Below are 23,862 nucleotides of genomic sequence, written 5' to 3'. Positions count from 1 at the left end.
GATCTGGTCTATCCTTTTCCATCACTATTTTTAAAACAAATAGAATTATGGTCGCTGGCCCCAAAGTGCTCCCCCACTGACACCTCAGTCACCTGTCCTGCCTTATTTCCCAAGAATCGGTCAGGTTTTGCACTTCCCTAGTAGGTACATCCACATACTGAATCAGAAAATTTTCTTTTAGGTACTTAACAACTTCCTCTCCATCTAAACCCTTATCACCATGGAAGTCCTCGTCTGTTTGGAAAGTTAAAATCCCCCACCATAACTACCCTATTATTCTTACAAATAGCTGATATTGCCTTACAAATTTGTTTATCAATTTTCCTCTGACTATTAGAGGGTCTATAATACAAACCCAAAAAAGTGATCATCCCTTTCTTATTTCTCAGCTCCACCCAAATAACTTCCCTGGATGTATTTCCAGGAGTATCTTTCCCCAATACAGATGTAATGCTATCCCTTATCAAAAACGCCACTCCCCCTCCTCTCTTGCCCACTCCCCCCTCTTTCTATCCTTCCTTTTGCATTCATATCCTGGACAATTAAGCTGCCAGTATTGTCTATCCTTGAGCCACATTTCTGTAATTGCTATGATATCCCAGTCCCATGTTCCTAACCATGCCCTGCGTTCATCTACCTTCCCTATTAGGCCTCTTCCATTGAAGTAAATGCAGTTAATTTAGCAGTCATATATTGTTTTCTGCTTTGTTCTTGCCTGCCCTGACTGTTTCACTTGCTACTTTTTGGTTGATCTCTTTCCTCACTATTTCCCCGGGTTCCACCCCCCCCACCTTACTAGTTTAAATCCTCCTGGGCAGCTCTTGCAAATCTCCCTGCCAGTATATTAGTCCCCTTCTAATTCAGGTTGTGTCAGTTTGGATGGTTTTTAATGGAGTTTCGAAGAATCATAACAGGACTAGACAGGTTACTTGCAGAAAGGATATTCTGGATGGTGGGAAGTCCAGAAACAGGGGTTCGAGTTTAAGGATAAGGTATACACCTTTTAGGACTGAGATGAGGAGAAATCCTTTTCACCCAGAGAGTAGGGAACCTGTGGAATTGATGAACACAAGAAGTGGCTGAGGCCAAAACATTATGATTTCAAGAAGGAGATAGATATAGTCAAAGAGTGTGGTGCTGGAAAAGCACAGCAGGTCAGGCAGCAGCTGACGAACAGGAGAATCGACATTTCAGGTGTAAGCCTGAAATCAAGGCTTATTGCTGATGAAGGGCCTATACCTGAAACGTCAATTCTCCTGCTCCTCGGATGCTTCCTGACCTGCTGTGCTTTTCCAGTGCCACACTCTTTGATTCTGATCTCCAGCATCTGCAGTCCCCATTTTCTCATATCGCCCTTATGGCTAAAGGGATCTAGCGATAAGAGGTAGGTGTAGGTGGGGGTGGGGTGGTGAAGGGGTGCAGTTGCTGGGCGTGGGATTAGAGTATTTAGCTAGATGATCAGCCATGATCATATAGAATGGTGGAGCAGACTCGAGGGTCGAATGGCCTCTTCCTGTCCTATCTTCTTTGTTTCTATTGCTCTCTGTAGTCAAGAGCACAGGCTTATCCACTGCCAGGCTCTAGAGCATCATCATCCTTAGGGATGGAGAGGAACCTGGAGTGAGAGACAAAATAAGAAGTGAAGAATGTGTGTTTTGGAAGTTCTGCAGCTGCCGGTGAGAATGTTTGCACAGTTTGTATGTTGTGTTCACTTTGGTACAGCTCAATGAGACCACACAGTACCTCAATGAAATAAAAGGCATGTTGGGGACAAAGAGGGGAGGTATTCAAACTGAACAAAGGAGTAATGGCCAGTGAAGGCTTCGCTTTTGGCTGAAAGCGAAATAAGAGCAGAAGAGATAAGTTTTTCTCTCATCACAACAGTTAGATGTTTTTGATAATACACTGTCTAAGCATTGTTGTCCGTGAGACCCCGATGCAGTATTCAGAGAGATTCGGACTGCTATAATGTCACAATCAGGAATATAAGTTCTATTCAGCCAAAAGAAGCATTGCCAGGTGAGACCAGCAGCAACTTACAGTCTTGAATTCAAGAATCTCCTTTAGCCACTGTGGGTATGGCACAAACTTAAAATTCAGCCTCAGAAATACTTTCTTAGGAGACTGAGAGAACAAGAAAATAACAGCCAAAGGAGCAAGTGCCTATCCTGGTTCAGAGGGTGCTAACTCTCCGGCTACAAGAGAGCAATCGACAGGTTGTGCAGTGATCCCAGCACAAGGAAGGAAAGTGGATCAACAGGTAATTGTTGATAACATTCATGTGATCACTAACACATTCTAGTTATCGAAAGGAGTCAGAGACAAAAGTTTCATAGTTTTTTTTAAATCCCCCTCTATTGTCCCTGGGAATGTCTTCTACCTGTCCCACAAGATGAGTTGATTGGGAGAAACGCATACACAGGTCTACATGTACTTGTCTTTCGAAGCAGGGTGGAGACGTGTAGTTAATATATTCCGGGTATCAGGAGTGTCAAGACAGGTTTAATAGGCCACTATTCCTGCTAGTCACTTTGATACGTCCACATTTCATTCCATCTTTCAGTGTCACCTGCTACTAAAATAATCTTAATCTTTCTCTTGTAATGATTCAGTTTCCTTTTGTACATTGTAGTTGGTGCTGCATCCGATATTGTGATGAATCATAAGATTCAACTTATGCATAAATTCAGCAGCAAAATTAATGAAAATCCTAGTGCAAATTCATTGGTTTTTATAATTATTTTATTTTATAAAAGATCCTGAAGGAATTTAAGCCACAGAAAACATTATCAAAAGTATATTAACAGTACTTTTCACTTACACTAATAATGAGGATACAGTGATTATTGGCAGTCAGCCAACTGCCACAAGAAGTCTGCGTAAGGACAGCAGAATATTTCTTTCACCAAAATAAATTGATATGCTTAAAAAGTGATGCTTTTACAATCACCTGCTTTATGTGGACGTATTTTGATTCAGATTGAACTGGTCTGAACCAAATCATTGAAAGGCACTCCAGCAATATCAGCTCCATTGATTTTAGCTTAAACTAATCAGCGCACATTTACACCTCTAATCTTTGCATCTTACACTATAAAATCATAAATTAAACAAACAAAAAAGATAAATAAAACAGATCAGTACTAGACTGAGAGGGAAACTGAGCACTGGTGACTCCATCTCCTGCTGGTTATCCAGTTCCCACAGAACACTAGAGAAAGGTCAGTTTGGAAGTACAGACCGTGGCTCTGGATGAGGGCCCTTTTGATAGACTGTGGTCCCCAAAGTGACCACATTTACAGGTAGATCTTCCTCTTATTGTTTTTCACTCTTCCTCTGTAATGAAACAGTGAGGCCAAGGCAAGTGTCAGAGTGCCTGAGAGAGGGTAGTGAGAGAGCAGCTTCCAATTCAAAACCAGTTTGTGACCCCTTCCTGATGAAGCACCAATATTATCTGATTAATAACATTCGAATATCATCATCAGGAATATGGTGGTTTATACAATAGGTTGTGGGGAGAGCCTGAAACCTGACAGAAAGGTAGGATGAGGAAGAGAATTGGACCCATTGTCAGGCCTGGGCTTCATTGTGCCATCTCTCAGCCCAGTTCTCCATGAATGAAACCCAGTCACTGGGCCAACACAGCAAGAGACAACTTCCAGTTGTGTTCTTTATTGAATGCGAACTCTTTAGCATAAACATAGACGTGTAAACATTAATCTGTTGTATAATTCACACTGAAGTCTGTGCTCCACCCTTTAGAGCACTGGGAGGAACCCCACAACGGATTAGGCAATTAGTGAATGAGACTGAAATAACCATCAATCCTGACGCACTAGCAATGACAAAATCACTCGTCGATTGTTAATATAAACAGGCCAGAATCTAAAGGTAGACAAATCACAAACATGTTCTTTTTAAAGGATCATTTTGTTACTGTTTGCAGAAACGATGATCACTGTTTTTTTCCTTTCAGTTGTGTAGAAACATGAAATCCTGCTCCCTGTTAAGCTTTCTGGTCACTAGTCTGGGTCGTGGGACTCAAATGATCTTTTGAGCTGATGACCTGTTGTGAGCCGCTCTCATAGGCACTGTCCACTGATTGCTTCGCATCTGCAAGAAACAGATTTTTTTCAATTTCAATTTCCACAACAAACCAGGGGACATGGGTTGAAGGCCTGTTCCCCAGACCACTCGCCCCCAAAACCTTGGCCTCAACCCTCATCCCCCAATCCCTCATAACCCCAGCCACTATGTGATGCTTCCGCCCCAGAATCCACACTGCCCTCCAGCCCCTAACTCTCATTGAATGAAATCAGCACAGAAGCAATATTCCTTCACTCCAATATTCACTTTAACAGCACACAACACATACCTGACAACTGAAGTGCTTTATATGTTTCTGTTTTCTGGATTATGTTCACAGCTGTCTTCAATCCCAAACACTGTAGTGCGTTAACCAACTGCTCGATTGTTCCACCCGAAATCTGGAGAGACACCGAGAGAGAGATTCGCATCTTCATTTTTCAATATTAATCTATCACATCAGCACAGTTGAAACCACTCCATGTTCTGTCAATGAGTAAATACAATGCCCCACTGGATAATCAGTGTGAATTTACAGGAATGAGACAGGGCAGTGAAAGAGAAGTCTGGCAAGAGATCATCATAGGAAACAGGAATTCACTGCCTCAAAAATTGGCCTTCTGGTTTAAGACTCTCTGCCTGGTATAATTCTTATGAATGTACACAGGTCATGTACAGGATATACAAGAAAGGAATCAAGAAGCTAGATGGAATATTAGCCTTTATCTCTGAATGGTTACTGTGTTTGAATCTGGACATCACAGCACAGGATGGATATATTTACCTTTGTGAGGGGAACAAATTCAGCACAATTAAACCAGAGCAAAATGTGTTTTGTTTTGGAACGGGAATTCCTGGTTCTTTGATAGTCATCCCACCAGACTGTTCATACACTGGCTTTGTTTTAGTCCTGTCTATGTCCCTTGGTAATTTTCTTGTCCCATCTGCATCCTCCTAACATAGTGTCATTTTCAAGCTTAGCTGCAGAATTTCCTGATGAAAGGCCTATGCCTGAAATGTCAATTCTTCTGCTCCTTGGATGCTGTCTGACTTTTCCAGCACCACACTCTCGACCCTGACCTCCACATCTGCAATCCTCACTTTCTCCTTACCTACAGAATTCTCTATTTACTACCGAATTCTCTATAAGTCATTAATATATATGGTGAAGGGCTAAGGCCATAGAGAACTTCACTAATCAGATTCCAAAAATCAGAGTATGTTCCCTTTATCCTGACTCTAACCATTTTGCAGAATCACCAAATTGTTGCAGTGCAAGAGGTGGTCATTAAGGCCCATTGTGCCTGCACCAGCTCTTTAAAGAAGCATCATTAACTAGTGTCAATCTCCTACTTTATCCCCATATACTTGCACAATATTTCTTTCCTTCCTCTAAACTGATGAGACCATAAATTATAGGAGCAGAAACAGGTCATTCAGCTCATTGGTCACAAGATTGTGACTGATATAATAATCCTCAACTACACCTTCCTGCCTTTTTGACCATAACCCTCGAGTCCCTTACTGATAAAAACTATCTCAGCCTTGAATATACTTAATACCCAGCCTCCACACTCCTGCCAGAGAGGATGGTCGAGGTGGATACAATTACAAAGGCATCTGGATGGGTATATGAATAGAAAGGATTTAGAGGGACATGGGCCAAATGCTAGCAAATGGGACCATGTCAAATGTGGATGTCTGTTTGGCATGAACAAGTTGAACTGAAGGGTCTGTTTCCATGCTGTATGACTCTATGACTCCTCTATGGTAAAGAATTTAACTGATTCATTAAAGTTTAGGAAAAATTCCTTCTCATCTGTGTCTTCAATGGTTAACCCCTTATTCTTGTGATTATGCCCTCTGATCCTAGATATATCACATGGTTATGACTCATTCACATTCCCCATTTTTGCTACTAATCTGTAATGGACTGACAACAAATGCCTTCTGTGCATCTCCTTAGACTCTTCCCCATTGACCAGTGGCTTTGATAGGCAAAGGAGGGATGGGTTCCATTGGGAAAGTGAGAAGACAAGATGGAGCAAGGTGTAGCATCTTCTTTTGCTGCAAGTATTGGGTACAGACTAGCCATTGAACACAGGAGCTACAATTACCAATTAGGACTCTTCTCATAAAACACAATTTCGAACATAGACTGGGACTGCCATAGGGCTAGGTCTTAGGTTAGATGGAGTGTGTGATGCTGCTGTCTCTTTAAAAAGATTATTTTGTCCTTTTTTTTCCAAAAGATGTCGTAAAGGATGCTAGTAACTATAGGCCGGTGAGTCTCACTTCTGTTGTGGGAAAAGTCTTAGAGAGAATTGTAAGGGATAGGATTTATGCACATCTGGATAGGAATCATGTGATCAAGGATAGTCAGCATGGTTTTGTGAAGGGCAGGTCGTGCCTCACAAACCTTATTGAATTCTTTGAAAAGGTGACGAAGGAGGTTGATGAGGGGAAAGCGGTAGATGTGGTATATATGGATTTTAGTAAGGCGTTTGATAAGGTTCCCCATGGTAGGCTACTGCAGAAAATACGGAGATATGGCATTGAGGGTGAGTTGGAGGTTTGGATTAGGAATTGGCTGGATGGAAGAAGACAGAGGGTAGTAGTTGATGGCAAAGTTTCTTCATGGAGTGCTGTCACTAGCGGTGTTCCGCAAGGATCTGTTTTGGGACCATTGCTGTTTGTCATTTTTATAAATGACCTGGAAGAGGGGTTAGAAGGTTGGGTGAGCAAGTTTGCGGATGATACGAAAGTCGGAGGAGTTGTTGACAGTGAGGAAGGATGTGGCAGGTTACAGCAGGATATAGAGAAGCTGCAGAGCTGGGCAGAAAGGTGGCAAATGGAATTCAATGTAGCTAAGTGTGAGGTGATTCACTTTGGGAAGAATAACAAAAAGATGGGGTACTGGGCTAATGGTCGGATACTTGGTAGTGTGGATGAGCAGAGGGATCTTGGTGTCCATGTACACAGATCTCTGAAAGTTGCCACCCAGGTAAATAGTGCAGTGAGGAAGGCATATGGCGTACTGGCTTTTATTGGTAGAGGAATTGAGTTCCGGAGTCCTGAGGTCATGATGCAGTTGTATAAGACTCTGGTGCGGCCGCATCTGGAATATTGTGTGCAGTTTTGGTCGCCATACTATAGGAAGGATGTGGAGGCACTGGAACGGGTGCAGAGGAGGTTTACCAGGATGTTGCCTGGTATGGAAGGAAGATCGTATGAGGAAAGATTGAGACACGTGGGGCTGTTTTCATTAGAGAAAAGAAGGTTTAGGGGTGACTTGATTGAGGTGTACAAGATGATTAGGGGGTTAGATAGGGTTGACAGTGTGAACCTTTTCCCGCGTATGGAGTCGGGTATTACAAGGGGGCATAGCTTTAAATTAAGGGGGGGTAGATATAGGACTGAAGTTAGGGGTAGGTTCTTCACTCAGCGAGTCGTAAGTTCATGGAATGCCCTGCCAGTAGCAGTGGTGGACTCTCCCTCTTTATGGGCATTTAAGCGGGCATTGGATAGGTATATGGAGGATAGTGGGTTAGTATAGGTTAGGTGGGCTTGGATCGGCGCAACATCGAGGGCCAAAGGGCCTGTACTGCACTGTATTCTTCTATGTTCTATGTTAAAGGCAGAGGTGCAAAATTGTCTACTTTAACAATGGCAGGGGAGTGGCTATTTCTCCCAGTTCAGGATTTTTCTAATTTGGTTTTGTTTTAACAGGCAGTCAGAAGCTGCTGCAGTGCAGAGAAATAGTTTCATGCTTTAGCAGATGATTCCTGCCCGACTTTTCTCTCTGAAATCTTTCCTGTGTGTGAGAACCTGTGTTTGAATTTACCTTTTGCCAAAGGGTATACTTATGGGATGTTACTGGAATTGGAACAGCTTCTTAGTTCATTTGCAGTATCAAGTCAGCTAAGTTTTCAAGTAGATAAGTTATTCTAAATTCTGTTTTCTTTTGTTCGTGTTTCAACTGTAGTGTTTAAATAAGCTCTGTTTTGCTTAAAGCTGAGTGGTTTGACCAGCTGCATCACACCTGGAATATCCACCTCACATCTGCCTTTAAGATAAGAAAAAGTTAGGATCTGGACTACCTTAAAGTGTTTGAAGGGGCTCTCACCTGGTCCATAACAGATGGAATTTGTTAAGTGCATTCAGGAAAGTTTCCTCAAGCAGTATATAGAGGCTCGTACTCAGGAAGGGGCAAAACCCAACCTGCTCTTGAGAAACAGGGCAGGGCAGGTGACTGAGGTGACAGTGGTGGAGCAGTTTAGTACCAGTGGCCACAGTTCTATTAATTTTAAAATAGTTATGGAGCGGAACAAAACTGTTCCACGGGTTCAAGTTCTAAATTGGGGCGAGGTGAATTTTGGTGGAATTAGACAGGAGCTTGCAGGGGTTGATTGGAGTAGTTTGTTTACAGGCAAAGGGACCACTAACAAGTGGGAGGCCTTTAAAAGTGAGTTCACTAGAGTTCAAGGTCTATATAGCCCTGTTAGGGTAAAGGGCAAGGTTGGGAGGAATAGGGAGCCCTGGATGATAAAAGGCATTGAAACTTTGACCAGATAAAAAGGAGGCATGGCTCAGGTACAGGCAGATCAAGGGCACCCATGGAGGTTTATAAAAGGATACAGGAGTTTACTGAAGAAGGAAATCAGAAGGGTAGAAAGGGGACACAAAATAGCCTTGGCTGAGAAGATTAGGGTGAATTCAATGAGGTTCTTTAAGTATATTAAAAGGAAAAAGAGAAAGAGAGAAAATAGGACCCCCTCAAGGACCAAAGTGGACATGTATGTGTAGGAGCACAGGAGATGGGTAAGGTCTTCAATGAATATTTCTCCTGTGTTTACCGTGGAGAAAGACATGAAGACTTGGGAACTTGGGGAAGTTAATGGTTATATCTTGGGGACAGTCCATATCACAGTGGAGGTGGTGTTGGACATATTAGAATGTATAAAGGTGGATAAACCTCCTGGTCCTGACCAGATATATCCAAGAACACTGCAAGCGGCTAGAGAAGAAATTGCACCATGGCTGATATCTTTCTATCATTGTTAGCCAGGGCTGAGGTCCTGGAAGACTGGAGGGTAGCAAATGACGTGCCCTTATTGAAGAAGGGCTGCAAATAAAAAATCTGGTAGGTAAGTTACTTGAGAAGATTATGAGAGATAAAATATACATGCATTTGGAAAGACAGGGTTTGATTAGAAGTAATCAACGTGGCTTCGTGTGTGGAAGATCATGCCTCACAAATTTGAGAGTTCTTTGATGAAGTGACCAGGAAGGTTGATGAGGGCAAGGCGATAGATTCCATCCATATAAATTTCAGTAAGGTCTTTGATAAGGTTCCACATAGTAGACTGCTCTGGAAGGTTAGATCGCATGGAATCCAGGGGAGTGGCAAATGAGATACACAATTGGCTCGATGGCAGGAAGCAGAGGGTAATAATTGAAGGATGCTTGTCAGACTGGAGGCCTGTGACTAGTGGAGTACCTCAGGGGTCTGTGCTGGGCCCATTACTGTTTGTTATCTATATCAATGATTTGGATGAGAATGTACAAGGCATGATTGCCCTTTTGAACTGTCCTATCTGTCCCCATCTTCCTTCCCAACTATCTGCTCCACCCTCTTCTCCATCCTATTACCATCACCCCCCCCACCTCCATTTACCTATCGCATTCCCAGCTATTCTCCCCCCAACCCCACCCCCCTCACATTTATCTCTCAGACCCCTTGGGCCACTCCCTCATTCCTGATGAAGGGCTTATGCTCAAAATGTCGATTCTCCTGCTCCTCAGATGCTGCCTGACTGGCTGTGCTTTTCCAGTACCATATTCTTTGACTCTGATTTCCAGCATTTGCAGTCCTTACTTTCTTCTAGGTGATTACCAAGTTTGCAGATGACAATAAAATAAGAGTAGACAGTGAGGAAAGTTATCGGAAATTGCAGCAGGACATTGATCAGCTGGGGAAGTGAGCTGATAAATGGCAAATGGAGTTTAATAGAGATATGTGTGAGGTCGTGCGTTTGGAAAGTCAAATCAAGGTTGGAGTGTCATGGTGAATGGTAGGGCCTTAAGGAGTGTAGTGGAACAGAGGAACCTTGGAGTTCTCTGAAAGTGGAGTCACAGGTAGACAGGGCAGTGAAGGTGGCTTTTGGCACACTGGCCTTCATCAGTCAGGGCACTGAGTATAGAAGTTATGTTGTAGCTATACAGGATGCTGGTGAGGCCACACTTGGGAGTATTGTGTTCAATTTTGGTCACCTTGCTACAGGAAGGATGTTATTAAACTGGAAAGAGTGCAGAAGAAATTTACAAGGATGTTGCCAGGACTCAATGGTCTGAGTGAAAGGGAGAGGTTGGACAAACTAGGATTTTTGTTTTTTCTTTAGAGCGTAGGAGACTGAGGGGGGATCTTATATATTCTATAAGATCATGAGAGGCATGAATAGGGTGAATGCACTCAGTCTTTTTCCCAGTGTTGGGGAATCGAGGATGAGAGGGCAGCAGTTTAAGGTTAGAGGGGAAAGACTAAAAGGGAACCTGGGGGGCAAATTTTGTTTATGTACAGTGGTATGCATATGGAATGAGTGGGCAGCGAAAGTGGTTGAGATGAGTACATTCAAAACATTTAAAAGGCATTTGGACAAATACATGGATAGAAAAGATTTAGAAGGATATTGGGCAAGTGCAGGGAAATGGGGTTAGCGTTTAGTTAGGATTCTATGACTCTCTGACTTTGTTAACATAGACCCTCAGGAGCCCTGATTATTTGACTGAAGGAATAACTAAAGATGATTAATCTTTATAAGCAAATCTGATGTTTTCCCGTTGTGTTACTGTGCTGAGGCCAACAGGTTGTGTCAATACAATGAATACCAGACAAACATACATCAAAATTATCCAAGAGTGACTTGCTCGGAGACTTGGCACTTTTGAGTAACTCAGTAAGAGAGCCAAGATTTAGATTCTCTGCCAGTTTCATCCAGTCCGATCCGGACACCTCCTGGTTTAAGACTTTGTTCAGCTCTCCCAGGGTTTCAGAACCTAGCGATGCAATACTGCCTGTGAGCAAACGTGAGCCAGCAGTTAGTTTACACTCCAAATAACCAAGACCTCAAAAACACCCCGCAGGACATCATTGAAACATGCAGAGGAACTGCCCTGGGTTCAGCTATGTCCCTGAAACCTCAGCTATGTCTTCAGACTCTGCAACCTGAAGCAGATCAGTGACAGTGAAACAGATTCATTCAGAGGCCTCACCGGTTGAGGGAGGCAGAGCACTACTGAGAGGCCTGGTCCCATCAATTCACAGTGAGGGAGAGCACTACTGAGAGGCCTGGTCCCATCAATTCACAGTGAGGGAGGCAGAGCACTACTGAGAGGCCTGGTCCCATCGATTCACAGTGAGGGAGAGCACTACTGAGAGGCCTGGTCCCATCGATTCACAGAGAGGGAGGCCTGGTTACCTCAAAACAGTTTAAACAGCAATGAGCCAAGACTCGGGTAGGTAGCTGAGCCCCCTCTGACTCAACACTCCACGCTAACCCTAACACTCAAGATCTGTACCTAACCATATTATGATCACGATTTCCTGATTCTTCTCCGATACGTCCATCAGTTATTTTCCTTACTTATTTTCTAGAACTGGATCAACTTCTTTGTTGGAATACATGCACAGTAATTGAGTGCAGCATCCTTGAAGGAGCCTAAAATACTCTTCTGTTCCTTGACCACATGCATGAGATTTGTTCCAGTCAATGTCATAAGCTCTACATAAATGCCTTCTCTCCTGTCTAAGTACGTTGGTACCATTTACTGACAAAATGGCAAACCAGAAACATCGCACACACAGGAGAAGTGAGGTGCAGTTCGAGGGAGGGGGCCAAGTCAAACATGTTCCTTGGAATTGAGACAAAATTCAGAATTACTTTGCCTACATAGTCTGACAAAGAGAAGCATATTGGTCATAGCATTCCTGAACTGAGAGATCAGGAAAACGAATCAAGTATTGAGCTATTGGCTCAGATCAGGAACAGTCTCAATCTTCTATCTTTTGCCTAAGATTAGATGTGGAATGAAGGCACTTACTAAAGAGTAAAAGAAAAGCTGTGAGCAGCTGTGCATATGACTTGCTCTGCAGCAGAGTGGCTGGAGTAGGTAGTCACTGAGCACATGGTGACCAGGGGTAAGATTGAGAGGCAGAGTGAGCAATTACCTTGTTGACGTTCAGGTAACTGTCGATTCCCTTCCTTCCATTTCGAAGTTTCTCCCAGTAAAATATCACGAACCTGTACAGAGTGAGAGAGATAATCAGTTTCTGCAACACAGTAAAAGGCCCATTCTATTTGAATCAAAACCAAGACCTTAGTGCTCAAACGTTATGAAGATTGCAACGTTTGCCATTTCATGTGTCAGCCATCTTTGAGTTCAATTACCAAGCTACCTTTCGACCAATCATTGCCAGCTCTTAACTCTAGGTTTCCCAATGGTACTAGGCTGCCTGACACCTAATCAACATGTTCCTCTGTTACATTTCTGCTTATGAAAATAGAGGCAGAATGTAACACAGGAATACATTGGTTAAGTAACATTGATAAATGAGTAGTCAAAACTGTGGCACATGGTGTCTAATGTGGAGATGTGAGTGTCATCCATTTTAGACTGAAGACAGAATTATGGAGGAACTGAGCTACTTGGGAACCTGTTTACAGAAAACGGGAAATACGTCTAGCCCAGGAACATAAAAAAAATTAAAAATGTTAATGGGATGGTCCTTTTACCTCAACAAGGCGGAGATACAACAGGGCGGAAGGTGCAGAGAGATTTGGCTAAACCTGATGTGTAGTTCTGCATTCAGTTCTGGGCACCATTCAAGAGGAAGGAACTTAGAGGGGGCACAGAATAGATCAATACTAACACTAGAAGGGCGATATTGGATCGATAGAGATTGCATTGTGTTGTATTGTTGAAAATTAGGCGTGGCAATCTAATTGAGCTGCTGTTTGGATGGTCTGATCCCTCTTCAAGTTGTCCACATACCTTCTCGCAGGCAGTGATGTCGAGAGGCGTGTGCCCATGGCAGATCTCCTGATCCGATTCATCCTCTTCCTCTGAATTTATTTTGGGTTCATAGTTTTCTGCATATTTATCAGCTCCTGGAGTTGGTGGTGGGAGAGATGAAGATTAAAGTCAAACAAATCGCTCAGTCACTAATATACCCTAAGTGCCCACAATTGGTAAGCTGTCCCTGAGGCGGGGGTTGGATAGAGGGTTTGGGTATTTAATCGGACACAGGAGTGGAGCAGAGATTGGGAGAGGTTGAGACTTGGTTCAGGAGGTGGGGAAGAAGCTTTGTGTTGGACCATACTTGGGTGCAAGGTCGAAGAGCCCCCGACAGTGAGGATATTGGCACCATTCCCCCGAACAGGATTTTATGTACGACTGAGGCTCAAATGAAAGGTACAGTCTCAGCAGAGTAGAAATCGAATGACAATTAAACTATCCTTTCCTGAGTTTTCTGAAACTAGAACATTCAGACACGCAGAGAATCTCATATGGTGACTAATCTATGCTGTGACTCAGAGGAAGATTTGGCTCCATCAAGTGTCGAGAACAGGAGTGAACAGATGTCCTTGTGACAAACCTGCAGTCAGTAGCATGGCTGTGAGGGCTGGGAGACCGTATCCTGCAGCCAAGTGAAGAGCAGTGTTCCCCTCAAATGTAGGCCGGTCCACCTCCACTTCAGCCTAGGACAAACAGCAACAAATCGTTATTAGAATTGTCTACCTGGCACTAGGGTTTGCAAATTGCAAACAGATCAGCAGTGTAGACCATGTGTCTTCACTCTCTCAGTTTGAAGGGTCCTTTCTGACTCAGGCTGGGAGCTTCATTCCTCAGGGAATTGGTTCCAATCGCTGTTTCCAGCTGCTCCCAAACATATTGTTTTAAACGCAAAACCTAATCCAGCCCCAAGAGTACTGAGGGTCAGGGAGAGGGACAATGAACAAGTGCAAATAAAAACCAGAAAAATTGTGGATGCTATTAATCAGAAACAAAAATAGAATTTGCTGGAAAAGCTCAGCAGGTGTGGCAGCATCTGTGGAAAGAAATCAGAGTTAATGTACCTTTAATTTCTCTCCGCTTAATGAACAAGAGCATGTCAGTGGGTGCAGAGAGAGAGAGAGAGAGAGAGAGAGATAGAGAACACAAGTACAAGAAAAGAAAGGCCTCATATAGTCATAGAGATCTCCAGCCATGCTGGCCATAAACAAATGCCTAACTATTCTAATCCTTTATTCCAGAATTTGGCTTGTGCACATCTAAATACTTCTTATACATGCATAAGAGAAAGTATGTGTTCGGGAATGAAAAAATGAGTGTGAGAGAAAGAATGTGTAAGCGAGAGGGTGACAAAGTAACAATACAAACAACAAAGAGAAAATCAAGGGGAAATGAGAATGTGACACAGAGACAAAGAGAGAATGAAGGATTGATAATAATCAGAAAACAATAAGATAAAGCAGCACACAGAGTAACTTGTGATGGACTTATGGTGTCAAACACTGAAATAAAGATGCATAAAAAGCTGTGAGAACTTTGTTGGGGCCTGACCTTAGTGAGGGATAGATGAAGGAAGCTGGTAGAGCAACAGCATTGGCGGTGGGGGCTCGGGGGGGTTTCTGACTTGCAAAATATGGATGTTAAACTTTAAACATTTCATAAGCAGTTGAAGTGACAAGATCCCTATCTCTATAAACACCGAGACATGCAGAATATTGTAGCTCATTCATTGGATTTCTGTTATAATCGCCCCATTATTCATTAAGCTCTCTTTAAGGATTCCAGCTGGCTAGCGACCAATATTGCACACTGGTATATGCCTGGAAAGCTTCACCTGGGGAGCCCCTGGAGCGCACACTGTGTCCTTGGTGATTATAACATGGAGGAGCAGAAGCAGGCCATTTAGTTCATTGAGCCTGCTCTGCCATTTAATGGGATCATGACTGATAATCCTCAACTCCACTCTCCTGCATTTTCCCTTACTGACTGAAAAAAACAGAACAGGCTGCATTGGCATCCTGCCGAGCAAATGCGGGGGTAATAAGGATGAGATGGGGTGAGTGCCCCATGTCCAACTGCAGCGACACTGTTACTGTGGTAGCTGTCCAAAGTGACCTACTTCCAACAAGAGGTGCGCAGCCAGATTCAGACTCTTGACCTCCACAGCCAAGTGCAAGGGTGTTCGGCCACTCTTCTGTTCAGCCACATCTTTATCGGCCCCTTTGTCCAGCAGAACTTGCACCAAATCTTTATTCATGGCTTTCACTGCCAGATGTACTGGGTACAAACCTGGAGAAAGAAACAGATCAGGCACAGTCAGTTAAAAATGGACACTCTATGATTGGCTAAGAAAGATATTATGGGAGAAAGTGAGGACGGCAGATGCTGGAGATCAGAGCTGAAAATGTGTTGCTGGAAATGCACAGCAGGTCAGGCAGCATCCAAGGAGCAGGAGAATCAACTCATGCCCGAAACGTTACATGCCCGACTCATGCTACACATTGGCTGTGATTCTACTTCACAAAATTGGTGGAAGTCTTGGGTTATATTTGATCTCCTTTGTATCCTGTGGTATCAAACCATGCTAGGCATAGCTACTGAGAGACCAGAAGGCCCCTGGGGATGCGGACACAGTAACACACAGGCACAGGTACTCTTCACTCTCACAGCTGCACACAGGATTGTATATGAAGATCAGAAGCAGGAATCCCAACCTTTCTGGAATACATGGAAAACTGGGAAAATTGCAATGGTCCCAGCATTGGAGGGAAGATCAGTTAACTCCACTAACGCGAGGGGTCAAACCTGGGCTTGTGCGTTTTGTTAGCTTGCATCAGACCAGGTAGTGGACATTTTAACAATGTGTTTATGAACATCTTTCATGCAGGACGTACCATTACAGTCTGGCATTTTCATCAGCTTGCTGAGGGCCTGAGGCTTGACATGTTCCAGCAATAATTCCACCATCTTCTCATCTTTTCTGTGGAGAGCAAGGTGGAGGATAGAGTTTCCATGACGATCCAAAATGGTGGCATTAGCCCCAGCAGTGAGTAGAAGCTCAACAATCCTGTGTTGCTGGGTGATTACTCCAAGGTGCAAAGGGGTCTAGGATAGAAAAAACAAAACAATCACAAAATGTTTTAGGCTTACAGCACAGTGACCAAACTGCTGACCCTATTCAGTCTCTGTCCTGATTGCATTTGATGGGGCACACTGCTTTATTCTGTATTTAAATACAGAGCTTTATTCTGTATTTAACCCCATGCTATCCCTTTCCTGGGAGTGTTTGATGAGGGACAGTGCAGTCTAAACTTTACTCTGTATCTTTCCCTATGCTGACCCTGTCCTAGGAGTGTTTCATGAGGACAAGTGTGGAGAGAGCTTCATTCTATAACATAACATGCTGTACCTGTCCAGGGATTGTTTGATGGGGATAGTGTTGAGGGACCTTTACTCTGCAGCTTTTCTTGTGCTGTACATGTCCTGGGAGCATTCGATGGGAATAGAGAGAGCTTTACTCTATATCTAACTCCATGCTGTACCTGTCTTGGAGTGTTTGATTTGCTGTGTATCTAACTTCATGCTATCCCTGAACTGGGAGTGTTTCTTGGGGGCTTCACTCCATAATATAATCCTATGCTGTACCTGTCCTGGAGGGTCTAATGGAAGCAGTATTGAGGAAGCATCATTGTATATGTAATCCCTGTGGTCTTGCTTGCTATATATGTTTATGCTATCTTTGCCATATTTGAATGTGACACCTTCAGCGATGTGGACTTAGGAACTGGAAATACAAGAGCCATATTTCTGTGAACAGCAACTTGATGGTTAACTAATTGAGGTGAAATGTAATAAGATGCCAGATACACTAAAAAGACTGGAAGGATAGGCATTAAACATAAAATCAGCTTTAATCTAAGTAGATGTCAGTTGCAAAGGAAAGCAATTCCAAAACCAGGTATGACACTTGAGCCACAAAAGCGACCAAATGACCAAAGCTTTAGTAATAGAGGTTTAACGAGATCATTGGGAATATTCTTGTACAGAGATTGATCTGATGTAGATCACTGGGAATGCTGATGTGCAGAGACCGACCTGACATAGATCATTGGGAATGCCGATGACATTCAAACACTGACCTGACGTAGATCATTAGGAATGTTGATGATGCTCTGCCCTGGAATACTGACGATAACCTGGAGCAGCTGCTGAACCACCAGAGGCTGTTGATGGATGATGGCTAAATGTAATGAGCTGTCGAGAGAGGAGACCCCATTAATAGTGCAACCCAGCACTGTCTGCTAATACAATCGGGAACAGAGTGCCAGCCTCTGATGGCACTGAGACATTACCTTGACCTAATTTGGGGGAGGGGTACAGATTGAATTGGCTCCTCCCTCTGTAATCACCTTTCCTCAGTGGGTATAACATATCACCTCCAAATCCTAGCCTCCACAATGTGGGAATTGATATTTACTTCCCAGTCAGTTCTTGGACAAGTCCACAAACCCGGCAAAGATGGGCACAAGATAGCAAAATCAACTAGGATAATTCGGAACTGGGATGGCACTAACCCTGCTGCTCTCCAAAACTCTTCCTTTCCTATTTATTTTCCCAAATCCTTCTCAATTCTTTTCACATTCAATGCTGTTGTTGAGAGCTTTGGACTTTATAAGATGATATGTTTTAGATAGTTTCCTTTAATCTGCGGTAAAATGGAATTGCTTGGAGAAGGGGATGGGACATCTGTGCAATTTGTGTAACCTGATAACGAGTCTGCCTGGAGACCAACCCACATGATCTACTCATTATGGAGATAAGAAACATAAATCAAAACCTACTCAAAGTCAGCTGCAAGTTCGAAAACTAGGAGACAAAGGAGAAAGGACCTGGTCTTACTGCCGACAGACACTCAAAATCAATCAGACAGAAAGATTTTGGGGAGGAGGCCTAAGCAGGTGCTCCTTTGCCAGCCTGATGATGCTGTTGCTTTAAAAAGATTGCTTTGTCTTGGGTTTTTTTTTGAAGAGAGGTTGTAAAGGTAGAGGTGCCAAAGTGCCTACAGGAGACGGCCTATATCAACAAAAGAGGTCTGTATGCTTTTTGTTAAAAAAACAACTGAAACGATGGAAGGGGCATGGCCAGTTCTCACAGAGCATGCTTTCTAGATTTTTCTAGCTGTAGCATTCAGAAGAGTTGGGAGCTTCAGTAAAATGATTCCTAGCTGCTTCATTCACTTAAATCTCTCTTGATGTTGTTCCCTCCTAGATTGGAAAACTGTATATAAGAATCTGTGTCTGAAGTTACCTTTTTCCCAAGGGTGTATTTATGGGATGATACTGAATCTATTAATGAGTACTGTATCTATTTTTCAGTTAAGGTTGTTGTTATTAGTTGTTATTCTAAATTCCTCTTTCTTTTGTTTGTATTTTAACTATCATGTTTAAGTAAATTGTGTTTTACTTAATGTCGATTGGTTTGAAAAGTCACATCACACCTGGAATATCCACTTCACATCTACCTCTAAACTAAGAAAAAGTTAGGGTGTAGGTCACCTTCTTTGATGGGGGTCTGGTCTGGTCCATAACAGCCAGTCAAAAGAAAGGGAGTACTTAAGGAAAGTTATGCTGGAATTGGAGGCAGTCCAGAGAAGATTCACTCAGCTGCTCCTGGGTATGGAGGGATATCCTTATAACAAGAGGTGGAGTGGGTTGAGCCAGTACTCATTGCAGTTTGGTGGAATAACCGATGACCTAATTGAAATACACTTAGGGGATTTGACAGAGTAGATGTGGAGAGGTTGTAGGAAGATTGGGACCAGAGAGTATAATCTCAGAATAAGGGGTTACCATTTCAGACAGAGATGAGGAGATATTTCTTCTGTCTGTGGGTAGTGAATTTGTGGAATACTTTAAAACAGAGGGCTGTCAAGGCTGGATCATTAAGTATATTCAAGTTTGAGATAGACAGATTTTTAAGATGAGAATCAAAAGTGATGGGGAAAAGCCAGGAAAGTGGAGTTGAAGATTATTGAGGACATTGAATGGCTCAGCAAGCTCGATGGGACCAATGGTCTGCATCTGCTCTTATGTATTTTATTGTCTTATGGACTACTTTTGGGTTCATCCAAGCAAGGACTGATGAGGGCTTTTTGAAACCTTGCTTGAAGAAGAGTTAAGAATCGAGGAATCTTGAGAGTGTACCTTGTTACTGGGAATCCATTTGTATTCAAAAGATTGAATGAAGAGGACAGCTTTTAAAAGGACACTGGAAGTTTCACCCTAGTGCAGCAAGGAGAAGCTCAGGAATTTCATACACAAGACTGAGAGTGACTCCTGCTGAGAGTGTGGAGGAGGTATAGTATGGTTTGGGGTTTTCAGTGATGTTAAGAAGTGAATGCTGACAATAGCTTTAGCTGTAATGTAGTAATTACCTGCAAACTAATGTTTGGTCAATGTTGATTCTAATTTGTTTATTGTAGTAAAAGTCTTGAGATGCAAAATCTCATTATGTAACCTACGCAGGGCACTGGGAAGTTCATATCTTTCTTCAGTCATTAATGGAATCATAATACATCACTGTAATCATACCACCGGATAGGTCCATCTCAAAAACATGACCATAAACACATTGTATTTTTTCCTGAAACAATTACTTACGTGTCTCCATTTTCATCCTGAATAGCTGTCAGGTGTCTCTGGACAGCTAATAGCATGCGGACGTCCCCAGTGATGGCATAGTCCAACAAAGCTTGGGCTGTACGCTCTGTAATCTGGAGAGCTCTCAAGTGAAGAAATTGCTCTGTAGAATGAGAGAAAAATGAGTGACCAGCATTTCCCACTAAACAGGCTCTACATTCTAACAGGGGAAAGCCATTCAGTCCTTGAGTCCGTGAGGTCATAGCTTAATTACATACGCCTGCACATGCCCCGTACCCCTTAGTACTTTCGCTAATTTGGCCTATTTCTCTCAGTAGCTTTAGCTAATTTGCCCATATTCCATGATAACTTCAGCTAACACAAATTTGCAAAATTCTTTTACAATTAACAAATCTATAGGTGAGAGTCCCAAATTTCTACCATCCCGAATGCTTAAAAGTGTTTCCTAATTTCACTATTGAAATGTCTGGCTGTAATCTTTAGACTGTGACCTCACATCCTTGATGCCCCAAAAGCAGAAAGAGTATACTGTATCAATTCTCCTTCATATGACCCCATAAACTAGTTTATGGAAATCTCTTCTTGTAATTTAACCTGTGGTTTCATGTTTCATTGTAGTAAATCTTCACTACACTCCCTCCAAAGCCAATACTTCGTTCTCACTGGTGCCCTGCTCTAAGCAGGATTTTATATAAGTCAAGCATCAAATTTCTCCTCCTCTATATAAAGACCAACATTCCCCTAACCTTTTGAATCATTTTCTGGACATGTTCATGATAATTTAATGATTTATTCACCGGGATTTCCTCCACCCCCAAAAGTCCATCGTTCAAGTCCAAACTGGATGATGTCACACTTGCCTACTTTGAAATATATTACGCCAAAGTTTTGCTCCTTCTCAGCCTGTCAATATGTCTTGGTAATTTTAATGTTTCAATCCACTCTGTACAATATCACTTAGGTCTAAGTAAACTTTGACTCAACATGATTTTCTACACAATCACCTCAGTCATTGTTAAAATACAGTGAATAGTTTGGTAGTATAAACACAAGATCATAGGTTCAGTGCAGGACACCACTGTGCCCATTACCCAGTTCTGGATCTCCCAGTACTCAGCCCATTTCCTAACAGGCCAATCATTTGTCTTCAATCCTACAAGCTTCCACCTTTGCCAACAATCTCTGATGAGGCATTTTTGTAAATGAGTTCTGGAAGTTCATATAAATGACACAGGCAGACACACCAATAACATGCAGAGATATCCCTAATCTACAATTTTAGTCACCTCTTGAATACATTCAATACACTTCAGCAGGAATGGCCTATCCTCTACAAACCTAGGTCAAGTTTCTTTGACCAGCTAAAATAAAAAGGAGTTCCGTTGTTCTACATGCAATTTCTCAACAATGATTGTTAGACTCTCTGCTCTGCAATCTTCTGGTTTCCTGTCTCACCTTGTGAAGAGTAGAGTGGCTGGCAATTTTCCAATTTAAAGGACTGGTTTCTGATTCAAGTTAGAGCAGACAATGTGTCACAGTGGTAGAAACAATGACTGCAGTTGCTGGAAACCAGATTCTGGATTAGTGGTGCTGGAAGAGCACAGCAGTTCAGGCAGCATCCGAGGAGCTTCAAAATCGACGTTTCGGGCAAAAGCCCTTCATCAGGAATGTGTCACAGTTATGAGTGTAGAGTGGGAAATTGGGAATAATATAGGTAGCAGTATCTTTTTTGGCTGTACAGACTCAACGGGCCGAAGGGCTACTTCTGTACTATATGATTTTATCAACTTTAGAATAAATTTAAGCCAGTACTTCTCAATTGGACAAGACAATTTCTGATACAAGTTCATTTCAACAAGGAGAAGCCAAGGCTCGAGCTCCTTGGAGACAGAGAAAATGGTGAAATGGAAGCATGATACACATCAGGTAAATTATTCAAGCAAGAGCCAGACCAAATATAATAAGAGATGCAATTGATTGAACAATGAGATTGGCAAAAGGGGATGAATTGACAGTTAATATAAAAATGAATGCAAAGCTCTTTGCGCAGTCTGTAAAAACTGAGTGCACTGTAACAGGCAGGATGCGGCCTCTTGTATGGCCATGCAAACTCACTGCTGCTCATGATGAAGGCAGCTGCTACATCTACAGGGATCTACACGACCTGCTAGTTCCAGTGTAGTACATGGTCAGTACTGAAGGAGTGCCGTACCATTAGAGGGTCCCTTCCGAGGGAGCATTGCGCTGGCAGAGAGTCAGTGCTGAGAGAACATTGCGCTGGCAGAGAGTCAGTGCTGAGGGAGCACCATACTTTCGGGGGGTCAGTACTGTGAAGGTGCCACATTGTCGGGGGGTCAGTGCTGAGAGGGAGCGCTGCACTGTCAGAGCTCACTGTTGAGGAAGTGCTGCATTATCAAAAGGTTGCTTGTCTTGGTTTGAAGGTTTTATTTTGATGTACTATTCTGTATAAACTTTTATACTTTTACAGCACAATGCAGGATTCAATGTCACTTATTAATGGTTGAATCCACCTGAGGTGCTACATTAATGTATACCTGAACCCTCCCAATTCATTTCCTCCTCAATCAGTCCCACCCCACTTCACAGCCTCATTAGGATCATTACTTCTTTTCTGTGCACCAGCTCCTCTGCCTCAACACACACCCTGCCTTCAAACCCGGTCACCACTCACACAAACTCAAATTCATCGACATGGTGTAGAGAACCGACCCCGTGTGACTCAGCTTCCCATCACCAACTACTCGGGAAACCCTGACAATTCTCACACTCATGAAGCAGCTATGCCTTCCCCTAATTCAATGCCTCTTCTCCAGGATCCTTTGCAGAGTCCTGTCAATGTCTTTCTGATAGTTCTGGTACACTGCATCCACTGCATGTGCCATCTTACCTACCTGAACGAGTGGGGAACTGGTGGGCCTCCCCTGAAGAGCTGTCTGCATTCTGGGCTGTGTGTTGTGATGAGGTGGTGTGCTGGAGGCTCTGCCCAGTGGTTAGTTCCATACACCCCTGTGGTCCTCCGGAGTGCTGCATTCCCTGTTGGAATGTGCAGTGTGGGTTCCCAAAACTGTTCATGAAGCCGATAGAATTGAAATTATAACCTGTAAAGAGAGCAGCAGAGGTCGTGAGAGTGCTCATGGAGCTCAACGTTCAGTCAACTGGCCAGCTGCTCCACACAAGATAACATCATCCCCCCTGTTCATTCAACCTCCACTCCCTTCCCCTGTCTCCACCCTCCTCCGTAGTTTCCCAGCCACTGGTCTCCATCTCCCGATAAAGGGATTCAAACAAGATTGAAATTCAGCCCTCACCTCCTCCCCCTCCTCTTCCGCCGAATCCTGTAGCTCCCCCTGATGAGCCCGCTCCGCCAAAATGATCCGAGAAGTGAGGGAGTCTCTTCTGCCTTTTCCGATGGACTTCTTCTTTGTCTGTTGGAAGGAAAATAAAAGAGTGATGCAAATGGCTGCCGATTAAATCAATGTTTGCACAAACGTAATCCGCCCCTTCTCCCGTTAATATCTAACTGGAGGGAGATTAAAGCAGAACACAAAGTATATTCTGTTTGAAAAACCTAGTGGATCAATCAGTACTGCAGCTCTGTGAGCTTTCTCTCCAATGTTGGACACACTGATCATAACAAAGATGCTTTCCCCCTTGTGATTGAGTCTGTAACCAGAGGCCATAATCTCAGAATAAGAAATTGCACATTTAAACCAGAAATAAGGAGGAATCTCTTCATTCCGTGTAGTGAATCTCATAGGGCAGTCAGGGCTGGGTCATATAGTATGTCCTCGGTTGAGATAATAGATTTTCAGTCAGGAAAGGAATCAAAGGTAAAGGCAGGAAATTGGAGTTGAGGATTACCATATCAACCATGATCTCATTGAAAGGCAAAGTAGATTTTGTGGGCCAAGTGGCCTACTACCGCTAATCTATCATACGGTTTTATGGCAAGAAGGGGTGAGGCCACACAGGACAAGGAGAAAGGCTACAATGATTTCCACAGATTCACTACACGGAGTGAAGA

The 23,862-nt window shown here is 43.1% G+C and overlaps 1 protein-coding gene across 2 annotated transcripts in view; it reads right to left on the bottom strand.

The window, feature by feature from the left end:
* Positions 1 to 2,724: 2,724 nt before the first annotated feature.
* LOC122541742 (nuclear factor NF-kappa-B p100 subunit-like) overlaps positions 2,725 to 23,862 on the bottom strand; it is a 63,385-nt gene continuing 42,247 nt past the window's right edge. For both annotated transcript variants that reach the window (XM_043678638.2, XM_043678639.2), the window contains exons 12-23: positions 23,147 to 23,263; positions 22,730 to 22,936; positions 19,818 to 19,959; positions 17,298 to 17,412; positions 16,053 to 16,263; positions 15,278 to 15,447; positions 13,742 to 13,844; positions 13,138 to 13,253; positions 12,314 to 12,386; positions 10,988 to 11,160; positions 4,376 to 4,487; positions 2,725 to 4,113 (exon numbers count right to left, since the gene is read on the bottom strand). In XM_043678638.2, coding sequence (XP_043534573.1) covers positions 4,007 to 4,113; positions 4,376 to 4,487; positions 10,988 to 11,160; positions 12,314 to 12,386; positions 13,138 to 13,253; positions 13,742 to 13,844; positions 15,278 to 15,447; positions 16,053 to 16,263; positions 17,298 to 17,412; positions 19,818 to 19,959; positions 22,730 to 22,936; positions 23,147 to 23,263 — 1,646 coding nt within the window. In that variant the 3' untranslated portion in view covers positions 2,725 to 4,006. The remainder of the gene's footprint in view (positions 4,114 to 4,375; positions 4,488 to 10,987; positions 11,161 to 12,313; positions 12,387 to 13,137; positions 13,254 to 13,741; positions 13,845 to 15,277; positions 15,448 to 16,052; positions 16,264 to 17,297; positions 17,413 to 19,817; positions 19,960 to 22,729; positions 22,937 to 23,146; positions 23,264 to 23,862) is intronic.

Source organism: Chiloscyllium plagiosum, unplaced genomic scaffold, assembly GCF_037043375.1.
Source record: "Chiloscyllium plagiosum isolate Xiang-an unplaced genomic scaffold, Cpla_swu_hap1 HiC_scaffold_43, whole genome shotgun sequence".
Classification (NCBI taxonomy): domain Eukaryota; kingdom Metazoa; phylum Chordata; class Chondrichthyes; order Orectolobiformes; family Hemiscylliidae; genus Chiloscyllium; species Chiloscyllium plagiosum.
The sequence above is the reverse complement of the archived record's forward strand: the minus strand, read 5'-3'. Positions and strand labels throughout refer to the sequence as shown.